The sequence below is a fragment of the Heptranchias perlo genome, chromosome 7, assembly GCF_035084215.1.
Source record: "Heptranchias perlo isolate sHepPer1 chromosome 7, sHepPer1.hap1, whole genome shotgun sequence".
Taxonomy (NCBI): Eukaryota; Metazoa; Chordata; class Chondrichthyes; order Hexanchiformes; family Hexanchidae; genus Heptranchias; species Heptranchias perlo.
The window spans coordinates 70,483,873-70,501,504 of record NC_090331.1 but is presented as its reverse complement, the minus strand read 5'-3'; the positions used below and the strand labels follow the sequence as shown (position 1 = coordinate 70,501,504).

Below are 17,632 nucleotides of genomic sequence, written 5' to 3'. Positions count from 1 at the left end.
AACGAACAGCCCATTCATTATAATCGGGGAAAAACAGAGAGAGCTCTTATCATAGAATCATAGAATGGTTACGGCACAGAGGAGCCCATTCGGCCATCAAGCCTGTGCCGGTTCTTTATAAGAGCAATCCAGTTAGTCCCATTCCCCCGCTCCTTCCCTGTAGCCCTACAGTTTTTTTCACTTCAAGTATTTATCCAATTCCTTTTTGAAAGCCACAATTGAATCTCCATCCTTCACCCTTTCAGGCAGCGCATTCCAGATCATAACTACTCACTGCCTAAAAAAGTTTTTCCTCATGTCGCCTTTGGTTCTTTTGCCAATCACCTTAAATCTGTGTCGTCTGGTTCTCGACCCTTCTGCCAATGGGAACAGTTTCTCTTTATTTAATTTATCTAAACTCTTCATGATTTTGAACATTTCTATCAAATCTCCTCTTAAACTTCTCTGCTTTAAGGAGAACAACTCCAGCTTCTCCAGTCTGTCCACGTAACTGAAGTCCCTCATCCCTGGAACCAATCTAGTAAACCTTTGCTCCACCCTCTCTAAGGCCTTCACATCCTTCCTAAAGTGCGGTGCCCAGAATTGGACACAAACTCCAGTTGTGGCCGAACCAGTGTTTTATAAAGGTTCAACATAACTTCCTTGTTTTTGTATTCTATGCCTCTATTTATATATATGCTTTATATATATGCTTTTTAAAACTGCTTTCTCAACCTGTCCTGCCACCTTCAAAGATTTGTGCACATATACTCCCAGGTCTCTCTGTTCCTGCACCCCCTTTAGAATTGTACCATTTAGTTTATATTGCCTCTCCTCATTCTTCCTGCCAAAATGCATCACCGCATTTCTTTGCGTTAAATTTCATCTGCCACATGTCCACCCATTCCACCAGTCTATATCCCCTTGAAGTCTATTACTATTATTCTCACTGTTTACTACACTTCCAAATTTTGTGTGATCCGCAAATTTTGAAATTGTGCCCTGTACACCCAAGTCCAAGTCATTAATATAAATCAAAAAAAGCAGTGGTCCTAGTACGGACCCCTGGGGAACACCACTGTACACCTCCCTCCAGTCCAAAAAACAACCGTTCACCACTACTTTCTGTTTCATGTCACTTAGCCAATTTCGTATCCATGCAGCCACTGCCCCTTTTATTCCGTTTATTTTCTTGGCACTTAGTTCATGCTACAACGGACTTGGGAGAGCTTGACGCCACTGACCCTTTGCTATGCATCCTCTGGGGATATATGTAGTTATGTTTTTATTTGGATAGATTGCTTTGAGAGGAACCAAGCAAAATGCACTAAATGTAAGAAGTAATGACTTGCAACACTGCTTAAGAAATATTTAGTGCACATATATTTAAGGATCCACATGGGGCTCTCAAATCTTATACAATATTCTGATTTTGGTAAGAATCTATTGTTCCCACATATCCCAAAATCCTCCTCAATTTGGGCTATAATTAAGTTTTAGATTGAAAAGAAAAGCCTGACTGTGACATGTTGAATCTGATATGTACAATTTGGATTGACTGCATTCTTTGGGACAATGAACTGGATAAAACCTTCACTGCTAGCCAAAAAGTAACAAACTGATTCTATCTTAGAGCCTTTGTTTAATGAGCACGAAACGTCACTTACCTTGGGCTGAGGTCAGGAGGTGCAGTACAGTTTACTGCAGTGATGTGTAGTTTGGATGGCTTGCTTCCATTGCTATTCGAAAGTCTGCCTTTTCCAGTAGCCTTTTTGCTGTTATTCAGAGTTCCAGTTGGTGGGGCAGCTGATTTGGACAATTGATTTTCTGCCAGTGAACACTTGCTAGTCACAGGTGAATGCAACACTTTGATGGGTGATGTTATTCCTGTTGTACTATTTGCATTGGGAGCCAGGGGCGTGTTCTCATCTTCTTCAAGCTCTTCATCCTCCAGGATGGAGGGCAGCTTTTGGTTAAGGCCCCCATTGCTTTCATATTCCAACTACAAAAGTGCACAAACAAAACAAGAGACAATAGAAGTGACCAGTGCCAAGAGAAGGAAGAGGGATTGTTGTTGGACCTTACACAGCCTAACGTTATCAAATAAGATGCCCTTTGAGTTCTGAGCACCACCATAGGTCATTCATAGGTATTAATAAAGAAACGCCATGGTTTCAAAGTTCAATGCAGAAAGAATTAGAGAGACCATGGGGGGCGATTTTAACCCAACCTTCTTGGCGAGAGCAGGGTGGCTGCACTGTTAAAATTTCCTCCGTAAACTTACTGCTCGATTCCCACGCGCCACCATCTTAACTGGGCCCTCTTCTTAGGTGGCCAAGGTGGCCGCCGGACTCAGAGAAGCTGACTTTCATGTGAAATACAGTTATACAAGTTTGAGGGTGAGACCACAAATCTGGAATTTATTTATGATTAAATCAAATATTTTGCTGCAAAGGTTCCTACATATGGCACACCAGAGTTCTGTACATGACGGATAGAACTGACTAGATGCTGCTTTAAAAGATGATAGCTTGGTGAAGTGGCTGGGAGCAGTGAGTGAGCCTCTAACAGTGGAAGGGAGTTAGTGTCGCACACAAAAAAGAAATAAGTTTATGGAATAAAATGTGACCTTGTTACTCCAAAGTCGAATGCTCAGCATCCATGAATGGTTGCACCATCTGCTTAGAGAAGCTTGTCCTACAGACACCCACTGGATTGCTTTTGGGACGTCAATGCACTATCAAGTGGTGGAGAAGGGGGAAAGCTCATCTAAAGCTGCCTTTATACTGGTTTTGTGACATGCTAGTGACGCCAGCTCCCAATAAGTGGGTCCTGTGCAGCCGGCAGCAGCACCAGATAAACTTTCCACTTTCCCACCTGCTAGCCTCACTGAACTTGGCAAGGTGTTACGATGAGGCCCTTGGGTTAGGAACTGGCATCAAGCTTTAGAAGATAAAGAAAGAAAGACGTGCATTTATATAGCATCTTTCATGACTTCAGGATGTACCAAAGCACTTTACAGCCAATGAATTACTTCTGAAGTTTAGTCACTGTTGTAATGTAGGAAACGCGGCAGCCAATTTGTGCACAGCAAGATCCCACAAACAGCAATGAGATAAATGACCAGATCATCTGTTTTAGGTGTCGGTTGAAGGATAAATATTGACCAGGACACCAGGGAGAACTCCCTTGTCCTTCTTCAAAATAGTGCCATGGGATCTTTTATGTCCACCTGATATGGCGGATGGGACCTCATTCAATTATTTCTTTGGCTTTGTATGAAAAAAAATTAAAATTTTTATTTACAATGACATCCACAATACTAACTTTAAATGAATGAAGTCTGCTTGCCTGCTTGAGCAATGCAGCCTGAATCTGTGGACATAACTTCTCTTCCTGGCAGATTTTGTGGGCGTGTTTTCTCACAGATTTTTCCAGCCGCGCAGCAACTCACGCTGCTCAGAGGCTGGGTTGATAGCGCACATTTTTTTTTATAGTTCAAGTTCAAGCAATTCGACGCCACAGAGCCCACAGTAAGCAAGTTTGTTCATTTAATTCTCAGGAGCAACAGTTGGCGTTGCCTTGCCGCTCAGTGCGATTTCTGGCACTTTATATTTTTATTTGCTGGGGAAATGAAACACTTTCCATTTTGAGAATGCAATGCCAACATTAAGCACTCTCAGGTCAGGCACAGCATGGTTAGATGCAGCGCAGAGCTCCCTGTACTATGTCCCAACAATGTGACTGATTCTTAGCTTCAGAGGAGCTACCCCTACTGCACAGAAGTAAACTGGTATTTTAACAGTGATAATGTCAAACTTCACAAACACTGATTTCTTAGCATTTCATGCAGTTAAGACATAAGGAATTTCATATTTGACTATCAGGGGAAAATCTCTTGGAATAATCCTGTGCTCTGAATACAGCAAGGAGTCTAATTTAATAATTATTACAATATTATGTTAAAAAGTAGCTCATTAGTTGGGACACCAGTTTTCTCAGCCTATTTAAGACGAAGAGGTAGATTTTCAACTTGCTGGCTGGGCGTTGCAGGCCGGCCAATCGTTATAGCAACCGCCTAGAAATCAATAGAAATGAAATCGGGTGTTGTCTATAATGGTCGGCTGACGTACAACACAAGTCTTACATCTGGGAGGCAAGTTGAAAATCAGCCCCCAATACTCACTGAAAAAAAGTTTTAGTGGAAAATTTGTTGTGTGCTATGATTCCAAAATAGATATTTTGGTAGAGACCATGGCTGCATATACCCACTCACTAACACAGCAAGAGGAGGCACCTTCCAGCTTTGAAGATCTGAAATGCAAAGTAAAGTGGCAGCTTGAAAGATCTAGCGGTGTTTCATCTCAGTTGTAGTTAAGAGAAGGATTGTGAAATATTGGATGGGATAAACTTAGTGAGAGAGGAAGTATTAAGGGGATTAGCATCTTTGAAAGTAGATAAATCACCAGGGCCAGATGAAATGTATCCCAGACTGTTAAAAGAAGCAAGGGAGGAAATAACGGAGGCTCTGATCATCATGTTCCAATCCTGACGGGATGCAGGTGTAATGCCGGATGATTGGAGGACTGCAAATGTTGTGCCATCGTTTAAAAAGGGAGCGAGGGGTAGACTGAGTAATTACAGGCCAGTCAGTCTAACCTCGGTGGTGGGCAAATTATTGGAATCAGTTCTGAGGGACAGGATATACCGTCACTTAGAAAGGCACGGAGTAATCAAGGACAGTCAGCATGGATTTGTTAAGGGAAGGTCGTGTCTGACGAACTTGATTGAATTTTTTGAGGAGGTGACAAGAAGGATCGATGGGGGTAGTGCATTTGATGTAATCGACATGGATTTTAGCAAGGCTTTTGACAAGGTCCCACATGGCAGACTGGTCAAAAAAGTACAAGCCCATGGGATTCAAGGGATAGCGGCAAGTTGGATCCAAAATTGGCTCAGTGGCAGGAAGCAAAGGGTAATGGTCGACAGGTGTTTTTGTGACTGGAAGGCTGTTTCCAATGGGGTTCCATGGGGCTCAGTACTGGGTCCCTTGCTTTTTGTGATATATATTAATGATTTGGACTTAAATGTAAGGGGCATGATTGAGAAGTTTACAAATGATACAAAAATTGGCCGTGTGGTTGATAGTGAGGAGGAAAGCTGTAGACTGCAGGAAGATATCATTGGACTGATCAGGTGGGCAGAAAAGTGGCAAATAGAATTCAATCTGGAGAAGTGTAAGGTAATGCATTTGGGGAGGGCAAACAAGGCAAGGGAATACACAATAAATGGGAGGATACTGAGAGATATAAAGGAAGTGAGCAACCTTGGAGTGCATGTTCACAGATCCCTGTAGTTAGCGGGACAGGCAGATAAGGTGGTTAAGAAGGCATATGGAATACTTTCCTTTATTAGCCGAGGCATAGAATAAAAGAGCAGGGAGGTTATGCTGAAACTGTATAAAACACTGATTAGGCCACAGCTTGAGTACTGTGTACAGTTCTGGACACCACATTACAGGAAGGATGTAATTGCACTAGAGAGGGAACAGAAGAGATTTATGAGGATGTTGCCAGGACTGGAGAATTTTAGGTTTGAGGAATGATTGGATAGGCTGGGGTTGTTCTCTTTGGAACAGAAAAAGCTGATTAATTGAGGTGTACAAAATTGTGAGGGGCCTAGATAGAACAGATAGGAAGGACCTATTTCCCTTAGTAGACAGGTCAATAACCAGGGGGAATAGATTTAAAGTGATTGGTAGAAGGATTAGAGGGGAGCTGAGGAAAACTTTTTTCACCCAGAGAGTGGTGGGAGTCTGGAACTCACTGCCTGAAAGGGTGGTAGAGGCAGAAACCCTCAACTCATTTAAAAAGTACCTGGATGTGCACCTGAAGTGCCGTAACCTACAAGGCTACGGACCAAGTGCTGGAAAGTGGGATTAGGCTGGGTGGCTCATTTTCGGCCAGCATGGACATGATGGGCCGAATAGCCTCCTTCTGTGCCATAAATTTTCTATGATTTCTATGATTCTATGATTCACCCACTCTCCACCTCCAACCTCCACTGCTTCATACTCTGCCATATTATTGCTTCTGATCTGCTGTGGTCTGCTGTAGTCCCTCCCTCCCACCCATCCTCCAAACTCCCCATCATCCTGCGTGAAAGGCCATATTCCTAATTCTAATTTGTTGTGTCAGGTTAAAGTTTAAGGAACAGTTCTAGAGAAGCAAAGGTAATTGATGTGAGCTTCTCATCAAAGCCCTATTCACTATACAGCCAGTAACTTTTTTAAAAATTGATTTTTTTTCTGCACATCAAAGCATAGTTAGTGCTGGGGAAATGAAACACTTTCCATATTTAGCATCCAGTGTCAACATCAAGCACTCTCAGGTCAGACATGGCATGGTTAGATGATGTTAGAATAGAGTTCCCTGTACTGTGTTCCAACAGTGTGGCTCATCCTTAGCCTCAGAGGAGCACCTCCTACTGCATCAAAGTGACAATTTCCCCTTTTCTATTCCACAAATGGGTTAATAATCAGTTAAAACAGTGAAAAGTGAAATTTCACCCAAATGCATCAACCTATTCACTACAATTAGCACACAGAGGAAATTCTGCCCCTCAATAATTGAACACAAGTGCAGATTTTGATTTGAATAATCAGGGGGTAGATCTTACTCGCAGGGAGGGAAGGGAGACTGGGGAGTGAGTCGCTCCATGCAGCTCTTGTACATGTCGCAAATGACCTGACATACAGGCCGGGGAGAAGGTCATTTTCCTAGCTCCTCGGTCAGGATATGCTGTGGCATCATGGGAAGACCAAAAGGAGGAGAAAGAACTAAAAATAGGGGGGAAAATATAAATCTATATAGAAACAGATTTATAAATTACAGCAAGTCTTCTCATTGTATTTTGGTGTTTGGTTTTGCTACAGGCAGTCTTTTGAAGTGGGCCTTTTGACTTAGCAGCTCAGGTCAATGGAAACTGTGCTAATAAGAAAAACATAAGAACATAAGAAATAGAAGCAGGAGTAGGCGATATGGCCCCTCGAGCCTGCTCCACCATTCAATCAGATCATAGCTGATCTTCGACATCAACTCCACTTTCCTGCCCAATCCCCATATCCCTTGATTCCCCTAAAGTCCAAAAATCTATCTCTCTATCTCAGCCTTGAATATACTCAACAACTCAGCATCTACAGCCCTCTGGGGTAGAGAATTCCAAAGATTCACAATCCTCCGAGTGAAGAAATTCCTCCTCATCTCAGTCTTAAATGGCTGACCCCTTATCCTGAGACTATGTCCCTAGTTCTAGACTCTCCAGCCAGGGGAAACAGCCTCTCAGCATCTACTCTGTCAAACCCTCTCAGAATCTTATATGCTTCAATGAGATGTATTGCAGTGGGCTAGAACACTATCCTTTCACCAATGGGACCTGTGTCTGAATTCATTACAGACTGATGGACAAACGTTTCCTCTCTCCTCCAGCTGTACAGGCAATGTGAAATGAGTTTGGGCAGTCTCAACGTACAGCCTAGTGCATACTATAACATAGTGTTTACGGATCTACAATGCCATACACGGCCTAGAAACTCAATTGGGCCTGAAAACAGGCGCCCATTGAATGGGCCTGTTCCCGTGGGCGCAAGGACAACGTGAAATTTGTGTGTCAGCTCATCAGGCGTGCTACCCACGCTGCTTATAGACTTCACTGAGGCCACTTAAAGGCAGCCGGCACCTCTTAAAGGGGAGGTGCACTCTGCTTGCAAATATCAGGGAAACCTCACAAGTCGAGAACTGGCGGTAAGGGATAGAGAAAGGCCAACCAGGCTCTGCAGCATCGGAGGGCCTGGTCCAGGCAGTGGACAGAAAAAGGAAGGTCCTGTTCACCCCCAGCAGGGGCAGAAAGCCCACCAGGCAACACCTCCGCCGTCAGTGGGAAGCGGTCGCAGAGGAATTCAATGCCATGCGTTTAGCTCCCAGGACCTGGCTGCAATGCTAAAAAATTCAATGACCTCACCAGAGTTGTAAAGGTAAGAATCTTACCTCTTACATCAATTACTCCCTCCTCACTCCTGTAACCTAACTACTCACAGCACTCTCCTCACTCACTTGACATCACTCTCCTACAATCATTGCACCACACGACACTCCACTTCCTTCTCCTCCTACTCACACACTCTGCAGTTCCTACTCTAACCACAATTGCAACCCTCACTTCCCAACACCTCATACACAACCTATGAACTGTTTGACCATGACAGACACGTTCTCAAAACAGCTCACTAACGTACTCCCTTCTGTCTTGCAGGAGAAGGTCGCACACAACATGAGGCAAGAGGCGGTGACCGGAGGAGCCTGCCTGCACATCCTTTCCCCACTGGAGGACGACGTGCTGGCCATCAAGGGCAGAAGGAGTGTCATGGCCATGGCGAGTAGCAACGCTGAAGGAGACGTCCAGGAAACACAGAATTTCTTCACACTCTTATCCTCTTTTTCCTTTCTTAGTTCTATTTCACCCTACACTTTCTGCATGACAAAACTGCATCTAATCGCTCTCTGCTCTCCCTTCACAATAAAAGCCAACCCTTATCTCGCTTTTTCATTTCAGGTGCTGAAAATGTCGAGGCCCCTTTGCCATTTCAGGAAGAGGAGGTCACCCTTTCTGAAGATGTAGTGTCACATGACGCTCTCTTAGGTGAGTGCTGCTCTAAGGGCTCTCGAGGCTAGAAGCTCTGGCGGTCGATGCTGCTCGTGCTTTTCCTCCTCCTGATGCTCCTCCCCCATTTCTTGCTGGCCAGGTGGTGGTAAGGGCTGGTCCCTCATTATAGCAAAGTTATGCAGCATGCAGCACATGACCACAATTCTAGAGACATGCTCAGGATGTGTACTGCAAAGTTCCTCCTGAACGGTCCAGGCGGCGGAAATGTTGCTTGAGCAAGTCGACTGTCTGCTCCGTGATACTTCTGGTGGTGGCTTGGCTCTCATTGTAGGTCAGCTCTGCGGTTGTACCCAAGTTCCTGACAGGAGTCATGAGCCATGTCTGGAGGGGATACCCCTTGTCGCCAAGTAGCCGGCCTGTGATCTGATGGCCTGGTTAGAATAAAGGCGGCTCAGAGGATGAATGAATCATGACTGCTGCCAGGAAACCAGGCAGGGAGTGGAATCCCTTTCTACTGAGAAAGATGCCAGGCTGGTGATGGGGAGCACACACGGCAATATGGATGCAGTCTATGGCACCTTGGACTTTGGGTAAGCCTAGTGCTCTCTTGTGCTGTCGTTCTGTCCATTGGGAAAGTGATGCCTGTGTTCCTCCTGGTGTAGAGAGCCTCGGTGACCTCTTTCATACAGCAGTGCACAGCAAACTGGGAGATGTCACTGATGTTACCAGCTGCAGCTTGGAAGGAGCTCGTTAAGGGCCACGGTGATCTTGACAGCCACAGGCAGTGCTGTCCATGCCCTGATTTGAGGCTCCAGTTGTGGCTGCAGCAGGTGACACAGCTCAGTGACAGCCTCCTTGGTGAAGTGAAGTCTTCTGACACATTGAGTCTCCTGACACATTGTTCCTCGATGAAGTTGAGATATGACAGGTGTGCTCCCGCTGTAGGTATGGCCTCCGCCTGTGCAGTGCCCTCCTCCTCCAACTTCTCCCAGCTGCTCTTGCTCTCTCCCGTCTTCTTCACTGCTCCACTTTGTCCTCCAGCCCCAAAGCCAGGCCACCCATGACTGCAATAAAACTGTTTTCGCAGCAGACAGTCCAGCACCAGCAAAATGTTGTTAGGAGAAGTCAAAATTCAGTTGTTGAATGCAGAAGATAACCAAAAAAAGGACCAGAAATTAACCAGCAGACCTAGAAGACAAACCACCAACTAACCTGTATGTAGTGGGTGAGTCCTTTAAATAGTGCTCTTGCAGGGTCCTTGCTGCCTGTTAGCGTCATGATTTTCTGGGCGAGTTTATCACGTGGCGAGTCAGGCATTGGGGCAGACCAATTTAAAAAAAGTCCAATAACAAGTGCAAGACCCTTATATAAGTATTATCATGAACATTTTAAATGCTTTTGGTGCAAGCCCTTGATGCCTATTCAGGAGCCTGATCCAATATGGCGGGCAGCGCACGTCCTGTGCGGGATGAGTGCATGCATGTCGCCTGTCAAATTGGACCCTTAGGTGCCCGCTTTACGCCTGTAAAACGGGTGCAGCGCCATTAAATTTCTAGGCCCACAAGTTAACAATCCGTCTGACTCAAATGGCTGGGGTGAGCAATGGAAACATTTACACTGGTGCAATAGAGGCTGCCCTTTTTGAGGTTCAGCCATACTCTTGCGGCAGAATGGATTGCAAATTTGGTCTGTGCTATACCTTGAGAGTATTTGATGCTAATACCACAGATTTAAAAAGGAAGAACATATTCTCTTCCCTCAGCAATGACACCCCTTACACCGATGCTCACAAAAATTCACCCAAAAGATACAAAGAAATAAAAAGCAAAGCAGCTTTCAGCTGGGTTTAAATTGACAGTGCTTATTAGGATGTGCTTATGACAATGCAGTGTGATGTTAGCCAATCTTTGCATGTGATTAAAAAGTACAATCATATCAAGGGGTTATCAAAAATACTTCTTAACTTCAAAAATAAAAGCATGGGCACCTCACAATCCTAATATTTTTTGGGAAAACATGTTGATGTGATCCCTTCCCCCCCTTTCAAAAATGTTTTGTGGAGGTGAATCTTAGAGGAATACAAGGGAGCTACATGGACGCTTTTCATTGTCAACCTTATTTTTAACTCTCGATCATTCACAAATCTTGGACCCATCCAGTCTTCCAACTGCTATTTTTAGCAAGAATAGCAATCCCTTCTAGAACTTGGAAGGGCTAGCCAGAAGCAAAGTAAAAAAAAACACATGCACAGATCCTTTGTGTGAGCAAGCAGTCATCAATTTATGTGCAGTCATGACTCTTTCAGACAGTTTGCAAAAGAAAGGAAAGATTTTGTTGCATTATTGAAACTGTCTCTCTCTCAATTTTCTGCACTGCAACTTATCATCTGGGAGATAATTACAGGAATCTGCAATCAATGTTTTTCCCTTCCATGCTCTTGAAACAATTGTATCAGGATGTGCAGAGAAGCCTGCCCTGTCTGTTTTATTGATGAGCTTGGAGAGAAGGGAGAGTGCATGCTGCTATTTTTAGCTCTGAGTCCCTGAGAGACTTGCAAAGCTCCAGGACAAGCTGCTGTTATTTTCGGCTGTGCAGGTTATTATTAGAAATGGTCTGTCAGATCTCATTTGAAGCAGAAATACCTTTTAACTCCCAACAGTAAAAGCCCTCGCACTGCAGAATAACATGTTTCTAATATCGGTCTATTTCAATCCCCCTGCAGCCCCCAGACCAATCACAAGAAAATCTTTCAGAAATATCATGTCTGGTTTGGTCTCAGTCTCGCCATCATTATAAGATTCATTTTATGTCGCTTTGTCAGTGATGAATGGGGTTAGCTGCATTTTATAGTTCACATGCATTCTATTGTATGATGTCTGCACTAAATGATTTTTATCTTTAATTTTTATCCCTCCAATTTTGTTCCCTCCTCTCTGAAGCCACTGACTCAACAACGATTTAATTTTGTATAGTGCCTTTAACATAAAGGTGTACCTCCAAGGCGCTTCTTAAGACGGGTGCATGGAAATGGAGGCTGATTCAGGAAGAGCGAGATTAGATGGGGTGGTTGAAAGCTTGGTCAAAGAGGTGGGTCTTGACAAGGTTTTTAAAATGGAAAGAGAGGGGGAGAAGCAAAGTGCTTTAGGATGGGCGTTCCAGAGTGTAGGACCACATTGGGGTGTGATTCCACGGGCAGCAGGTCCACTCCATACCTTTCGCAAAAAAACATCATTTACATGTGAGCCTAGATGGAATGCGGGCAGGCTATTTGACCGTAGGGGGCACCATACCTGAGCCTGATCCAGTCCTCATTCAGAAGCCACATGTTCACTTCCAGCAGGGGTCACTGGTTAGTGATCAGGAGTACGAACCCTGGCTGATATCTTTCCCTCCTAATGTTTCCTACATTACAACAGTGACTACACTTCAAAAGTACTTCATTGGCTGTAAGTCACTTTGGGACGTCCTGAGGTTGTGAAAGGCGCTATATAAATTCAAGTCTTTCTTTTTCCTCCTTAGCCCAAGGGCATTGAGGCCAATTGTTGCACTTCAAAAGCTTGTTTAAGCTGGAATCAACCAACACGAAGTGCGAGTGTACCACACAAATTGCATTTATCCACTAAGCCATCGGGGAGCTCGAGAGTTTGTATTTAATAAGTTTATATAAATTGTGGATTGACATAGCTTTGAAACACATTCTGGAGTTCACCCCTGCAATAATTTGAAGGCATGAACTTACGCCAGCTTCGCTCCCTTCTCGGAGATTGTAGGTCAGGTCGTGTTGAATGTCCTCGATGAATTTCTGTGCATATTCCGGATATAGCTCCAGTACTTCCCGCAGACCCTTCAGGATAATGTACTGCAGGTCACAGTATGTCAGAGCCTTCACATTAGCATTGGTCTTTATCACCTGGTCCTTTGTTAAAAAGTCGGAGCCAATCAAGTCGCCTTTTCCTGGATAGGTAAAGAGAAAATCCAAGTCAGTAATTTACGCATCTCCCTGGGACAATTCATGAAACGTGTAGTAAGACAGAGGTGCATGACAGATGATTCACTGGCTGAATCCAATCTGCTCAAATTCTGTATTGGCAGTCAACAATTCCTTATATTTTATTTATTGTTACACTTTACACTGTTACTGCTCCTGTTCAAATTCAAATCATTACTAAACAGCGCAATGTTCTGTGAAGTTGTCCTTGATTCAATACTAAGCACCTCATTTCAATAAAAATTTGCAAGCTTTCGGCTACTATTAGGTTATATATATGACTTTGAATATAACATGTCAATGTTTGGCCCTTTTGTAATACTAAGATGGCAACGTACAGAAAGAAGGAGCGTACTGCTGGTTTACAGAGTTACAAATGATTCATTACCTCACTCCAATGCACTGTCGCTGCTATAGGTTACAGTTTAAAGGTTGTGACTCCACACTGTTCCAATTGACATTAAACTAAAAATTCAGTGGAATATCCAAACTAAACCCTAATTTACATCAATTAGGGGGGGCAAAAAACAGAATCATCCCTAGCTGCTTAAAGAGTTAAAGTACTCATTGTTTGGGAACTCCTTGATTCCAGTGAACACACTGAATTGTAAAGGCAAGCACGTCTTTTTAGACGTCTGATTAATTATTCAGAGGTGCTGAGCATATGCTGCAGCAAATGTAATAAAATTGCGCCAACTCCTTACCTATACAACACTGCAAACAACTATTACTTACTCATTTGCCTAAACAATTAACATGCTAACATGCCTGATTGGGTGAAGTTTACACTCTGCATATTAAAAGTGTATTTCAACCTGGAGGATTGCTACTGAAACATTCGGCATTTACATCTCGTGCAGTTTGTTTCCACTCACGGCTGCACCCAGAGATGGTGGCCCAGAATTTCCTCAGTGGCAGCATTTCCACCCACCCTAGTGCTGGTCCGAGTGGATATCTTAGGGTCAGCCTAATTTGCATGTTTCAGGTAGGCTCCCACAGGATTCCACCTCTAACAGGGAACCTGGCTTGGGGGGCGGGGGCACGGGAGGGAGAGGGGGCGGGGGGGGGGGGGGGTGCGGCAGAGAGACACGAAGTGAATGGATCGCTCCGTCGCCGATTTCACCCTTGGAGCTGGAGCTTTAAATTTTAACGAGCCTTCTTGCTACCCGTAGCAATGCAGGGTGCCGGTAACATGCTGGTGTTACCTGCATCCAGTATTAGTAATGATGGCAGAATATGACATATGATGCCATTATCATTACCGCCTACCTTGAATGTGTTCGTCCATACTTAGCTGGACGTATTCAATGTCCACTGTCACTTCCAGTGGCTAATCTAGGAAATGGCGCCAATCGGTGGGGAGTTGGTGGAATGGCTCCCTGTTGACCTCCTGCACTTGCCTATCCCTATACCACCCAAAATCAGGCACCAAAACTGAGGAAAATCCAGGCCATTCAATCCTGTGTGAAATGGTCTGCTTATGCTATACGGTGGGATTACCAATTGGAAGGAAAACAAATGTGGATATATTGGTTCAAAAAACAAGGCTATTGCCAGCCTATTTACCGTCCACTCTCCCTGTATTTTACCTTAGTGTCTTAAATCACCTTTACCTGAAAATGGTCCTTTTTCTGCTTCTTTTAAAATGAACCTGAAGAAATGTGCTAATAATATTGTCTTGTTTAGAATCTGCACACGTACCAACACATCACGCCCTTTCTTTCACCTCAATTTGAATACAGCCAGTGGAGATGTTACCCTCTTTCAGGTAAGAGTGAATAAATGGAAGCTAGTGTTGCCACATTTAGCCAAGTCCAAAGCCAGAGAGAAAGTGGGCTTATAGCTACTTCTGAGGTTTTCTTCATTGAAAACCTAAGTAACCTCAATAATTAACGTCTTCATGCAGTAAGACACAAAACAAGTGGGAAAATGACCATTTACTTTTTAAAAAAAGAGTCTTTTGGGAAAAGCTTTCCTCTGGTCACAGTGTGTTAATGACACTATAACCATAGTGGGAAGATTGCTTTGCTCGTTATTTTTAAGTGAACTCGAAATGCATTTTTTTAATATAAGTATTTTATAATATCCAGCCTCACTAGAAATTTCAAAACAGTAAATTAGTCACCAAGGGGGATAGTTTCTTCTGGCCACAATGTGTTAGTGACACTATAAACATAATGGGAAGGTGTCCTTTGGTTTATTATGTTTATGGTATCACTAACAGTGTGAAACACCTTCCCATTATGTTTATGGTGTCACTAACAGTGTGAAACACCTTCTCATTATGTTTATAGTGTCACTAACAGTGTGAAACACCTTCCCATTATGTTTATGGTGTCACTAACAGTGTGAAACACCTTCTCATTATGTTTATAGTGTCACTAACAGTGTGAAACACCTTCTCATTATGTTTATAGTGTCACTAACAGTGTGAAACACCTTCTCATTATGTTTATGGTGTCACTAACAGTGTAAGACACCTTCCCATTATGTTTATAGTGTCACTAACAGTGTGAAACACCTTCTCATTATGTTTATAGTGTCACTAACAGTGTGAAACACCTTCTCATTATGTTTATGGTGTCACTAACAGTGTAAGACACCTTCCCATTATGTTTATAGTGTCACTAACAGTGTCCAGAGGACACTTTTCCATTATCAAAAGCAAATTACTGCAGATGCTGGAAATCTGAAATAAAAACAGAAAATGCTGGAAAAGCTCAGCAAGTCAGGCAGCATCAGTGGAGAAAGAAATAGAGTTAATGTTTCAGGTCGAAGACCTTTCATCAGAACTGGAAGATGTTAAAGAGTTAAAGTTTTTATGCAAGTACAGAGCCAGGGAAAGGGGAGGGAGAGGGAGGGGAGGAAAGAACAAAAGGGAAGGTCTGTGATAGGGTAGAGGGCACAAGTGATTAAATGACTAAAGGGATGATGGTGCAAGGCAAGGTAAGTGGTAATGGGACAGGTTAAGAAACAAAAAATTGGTCAGGAGTAGCTGTGCATGGCAAGAGCAGAACCATTACCAGCACATGGTGCTGTTGTTGTGTGGTGGACAGACCTCTACCTCGCGGACTCTGAACACCAACTCACCGACACCTCCTCCTACCTCCCCCTGGACCATGACCCCACCGCTGAACATCAAGCCATAGTTTCCCAGACCGTCATTGACCTCATCTCCTCTGGAGATCTTCCCCCCCACGGCCTCCAGCCTCATAGTCCCCCAACCCCGCACAGCTTGCTTCTACCTCCTTCCCAAGATCCACAAACAGGACTGTCCTGGGAAATCCATCGTTTCAGCCGGTTCTTGCCCCAGGGAACTTATTTCCTCCTATCCCTACTCTATTTTATCTCCCCTTGCCCAGTCTCTTCCGACCTACATCTGAGACTCTACTGACGCCCTCCACCACTTTAACGGTTTCCAGTTCCCCGGCCCTAACCGTCTCCTTTTCACCATGGACGTCCAGTCCTTCTACACCTCCAACCCCCAAAAGGACGGCCTCCATTTCTTCCTTGAACAGAGGCCCAACCAGTCCCCATCCACCACCACTCTCCTCTATCTGGCTGAACTTGTTCTTACAGTGAACAATTCTCCTTTGACTCCACTCACTTCCTCCAAATAAAAGGTGTCGCTATGGGAACCCATATGGAGCCCAGATATGCCTGCCCTTTTGTAGGATACATGGAACATTCCTTATTCCAGCCCTACTCAGGTCCCCTCCCTTACCTCTTTTTCCGATTGTATCGGTGCCGTTTCCTGCTCTCGCCCTGAACGGCAAAATTTAATCAACTTTGATTCTAATTTCCACCCTTCCCTCGCCTTTACATGGTCCTTCTCCGACTCTTCCTTTCCCTTCCTTGACTTCTCTATCTCCATTTTTGGGGATAGGCTGTCAACCAATATCTACTATAAGCCCACTGAATCCCACAGCTACCTTGATTACACTTTCTCCCACCCCGCTTCCTTTAAGGACTGATATTCCCTTCTCCCAGTTTCTCCGTCTCTGTCACATCTGTTCTGATGATGCCACCTTCCACGCCAGTGCTTCCGATACATTTTCCTTTTTCCTCAACCAAGGATTCCCCTCCACTGTAGTTGACAGGGCCCTTGACCGCATCCATCCTATTTCCCACACTTCTGCCCTCACCCCTTCCCCACCCTCCCAGAACCATGATTGGGTCCCCCTTGTCCTCACCTTCCACCCCACCAGCCTCCACATTCAACATATCATCGTCCGCAATTTCAGCCACCTCCAGCACAATCCCACCACCAAACATATCTTCCCCATCCCTTCCGCATTCCGAAGGGACTGCTCCCTCCGCGACACCCTGGTCCACTCTTCCATCACCCTCAACACCCGCTCTCCTCCCCATGGCACCTTCCCGTACAAGTGCAGGAGATGAAACACCTGCCCCTTCACCTCCTCGCTTCCCACCGTTCAGGGCCCCAAACACTCCTTCCAGGTGAAACAGCAGTTTACTTGTACTTCTTTCAATTTGGTATACTGTATCCACTGCTCACAATGCAGTCTCCTCTACATTGGGGCGATCAAACGCAGATTGGGTGATTGCTTTGCTGAACACCTCTGCCCTGACCGCAATTAGTGACCCTGACCTGCCGGTCGCTTGCCATTTTAATTCCCCGTCCCATTCCCACTCTGACCTCTCTGTCTTCGACCTCTTACACTCTTCCAATGAAGCTCAATGTAAGCTTGAGGAACAGCACCTCATCTTTCGATTCTGCACTTTACAACCTTCCGGACTCAATATTGATTTCAATAACTTCAGATCAAAACCATTGCTCCCAATTTTTCAGTCAGCTAGTGCTGGAAAGGGTTCCGCTGCTGCCATTTACAGCTACTCCTGACCCATCTTTTGTTTCTTAACCTGTCCCATTACCACCTTCCTTGCCTTGCACCATCATCCCTTTTGTCATTTAATCACTTTTTGAATTCAGCAAAAAAGGACCAAGGGATTGATTAAAAGGGGAAAAATAGAGTACGAGAG

The 17,632-nt window shown here is 44.4% G+C and overlaps 1 protein-coding gene across 1 annotated transcript in view; it reads right to left on the bottom strand.

Moving 5' to 3' along the window:
• Positions 1 to 17,632, bottom strand: part of kcnh3 (potassium voltage-gated channel, subfamily H (eag-related), member 3) — a 617,557-nt gene that overhangs the window by 51,085 nt on the left and 548,840 nt on the right. Inside the window, exons 11-12 of the mRNA XM_067987818.1 lie at positions 12,380 to 12,594; positions 1,647 to 1,981 (exon numbers count right to left, since the gene is read on the bottom strand). Coding sequence (XP_067843919.1) covers positions 1,647 to 1,981; positions 12,380 to 12,594 — 550 coding nt within the window. The remainder of the gene's footprint in view (positions 1 to 1,646; positions 1,982 to 12,379; positions 12,595 to 17,632) is intronic.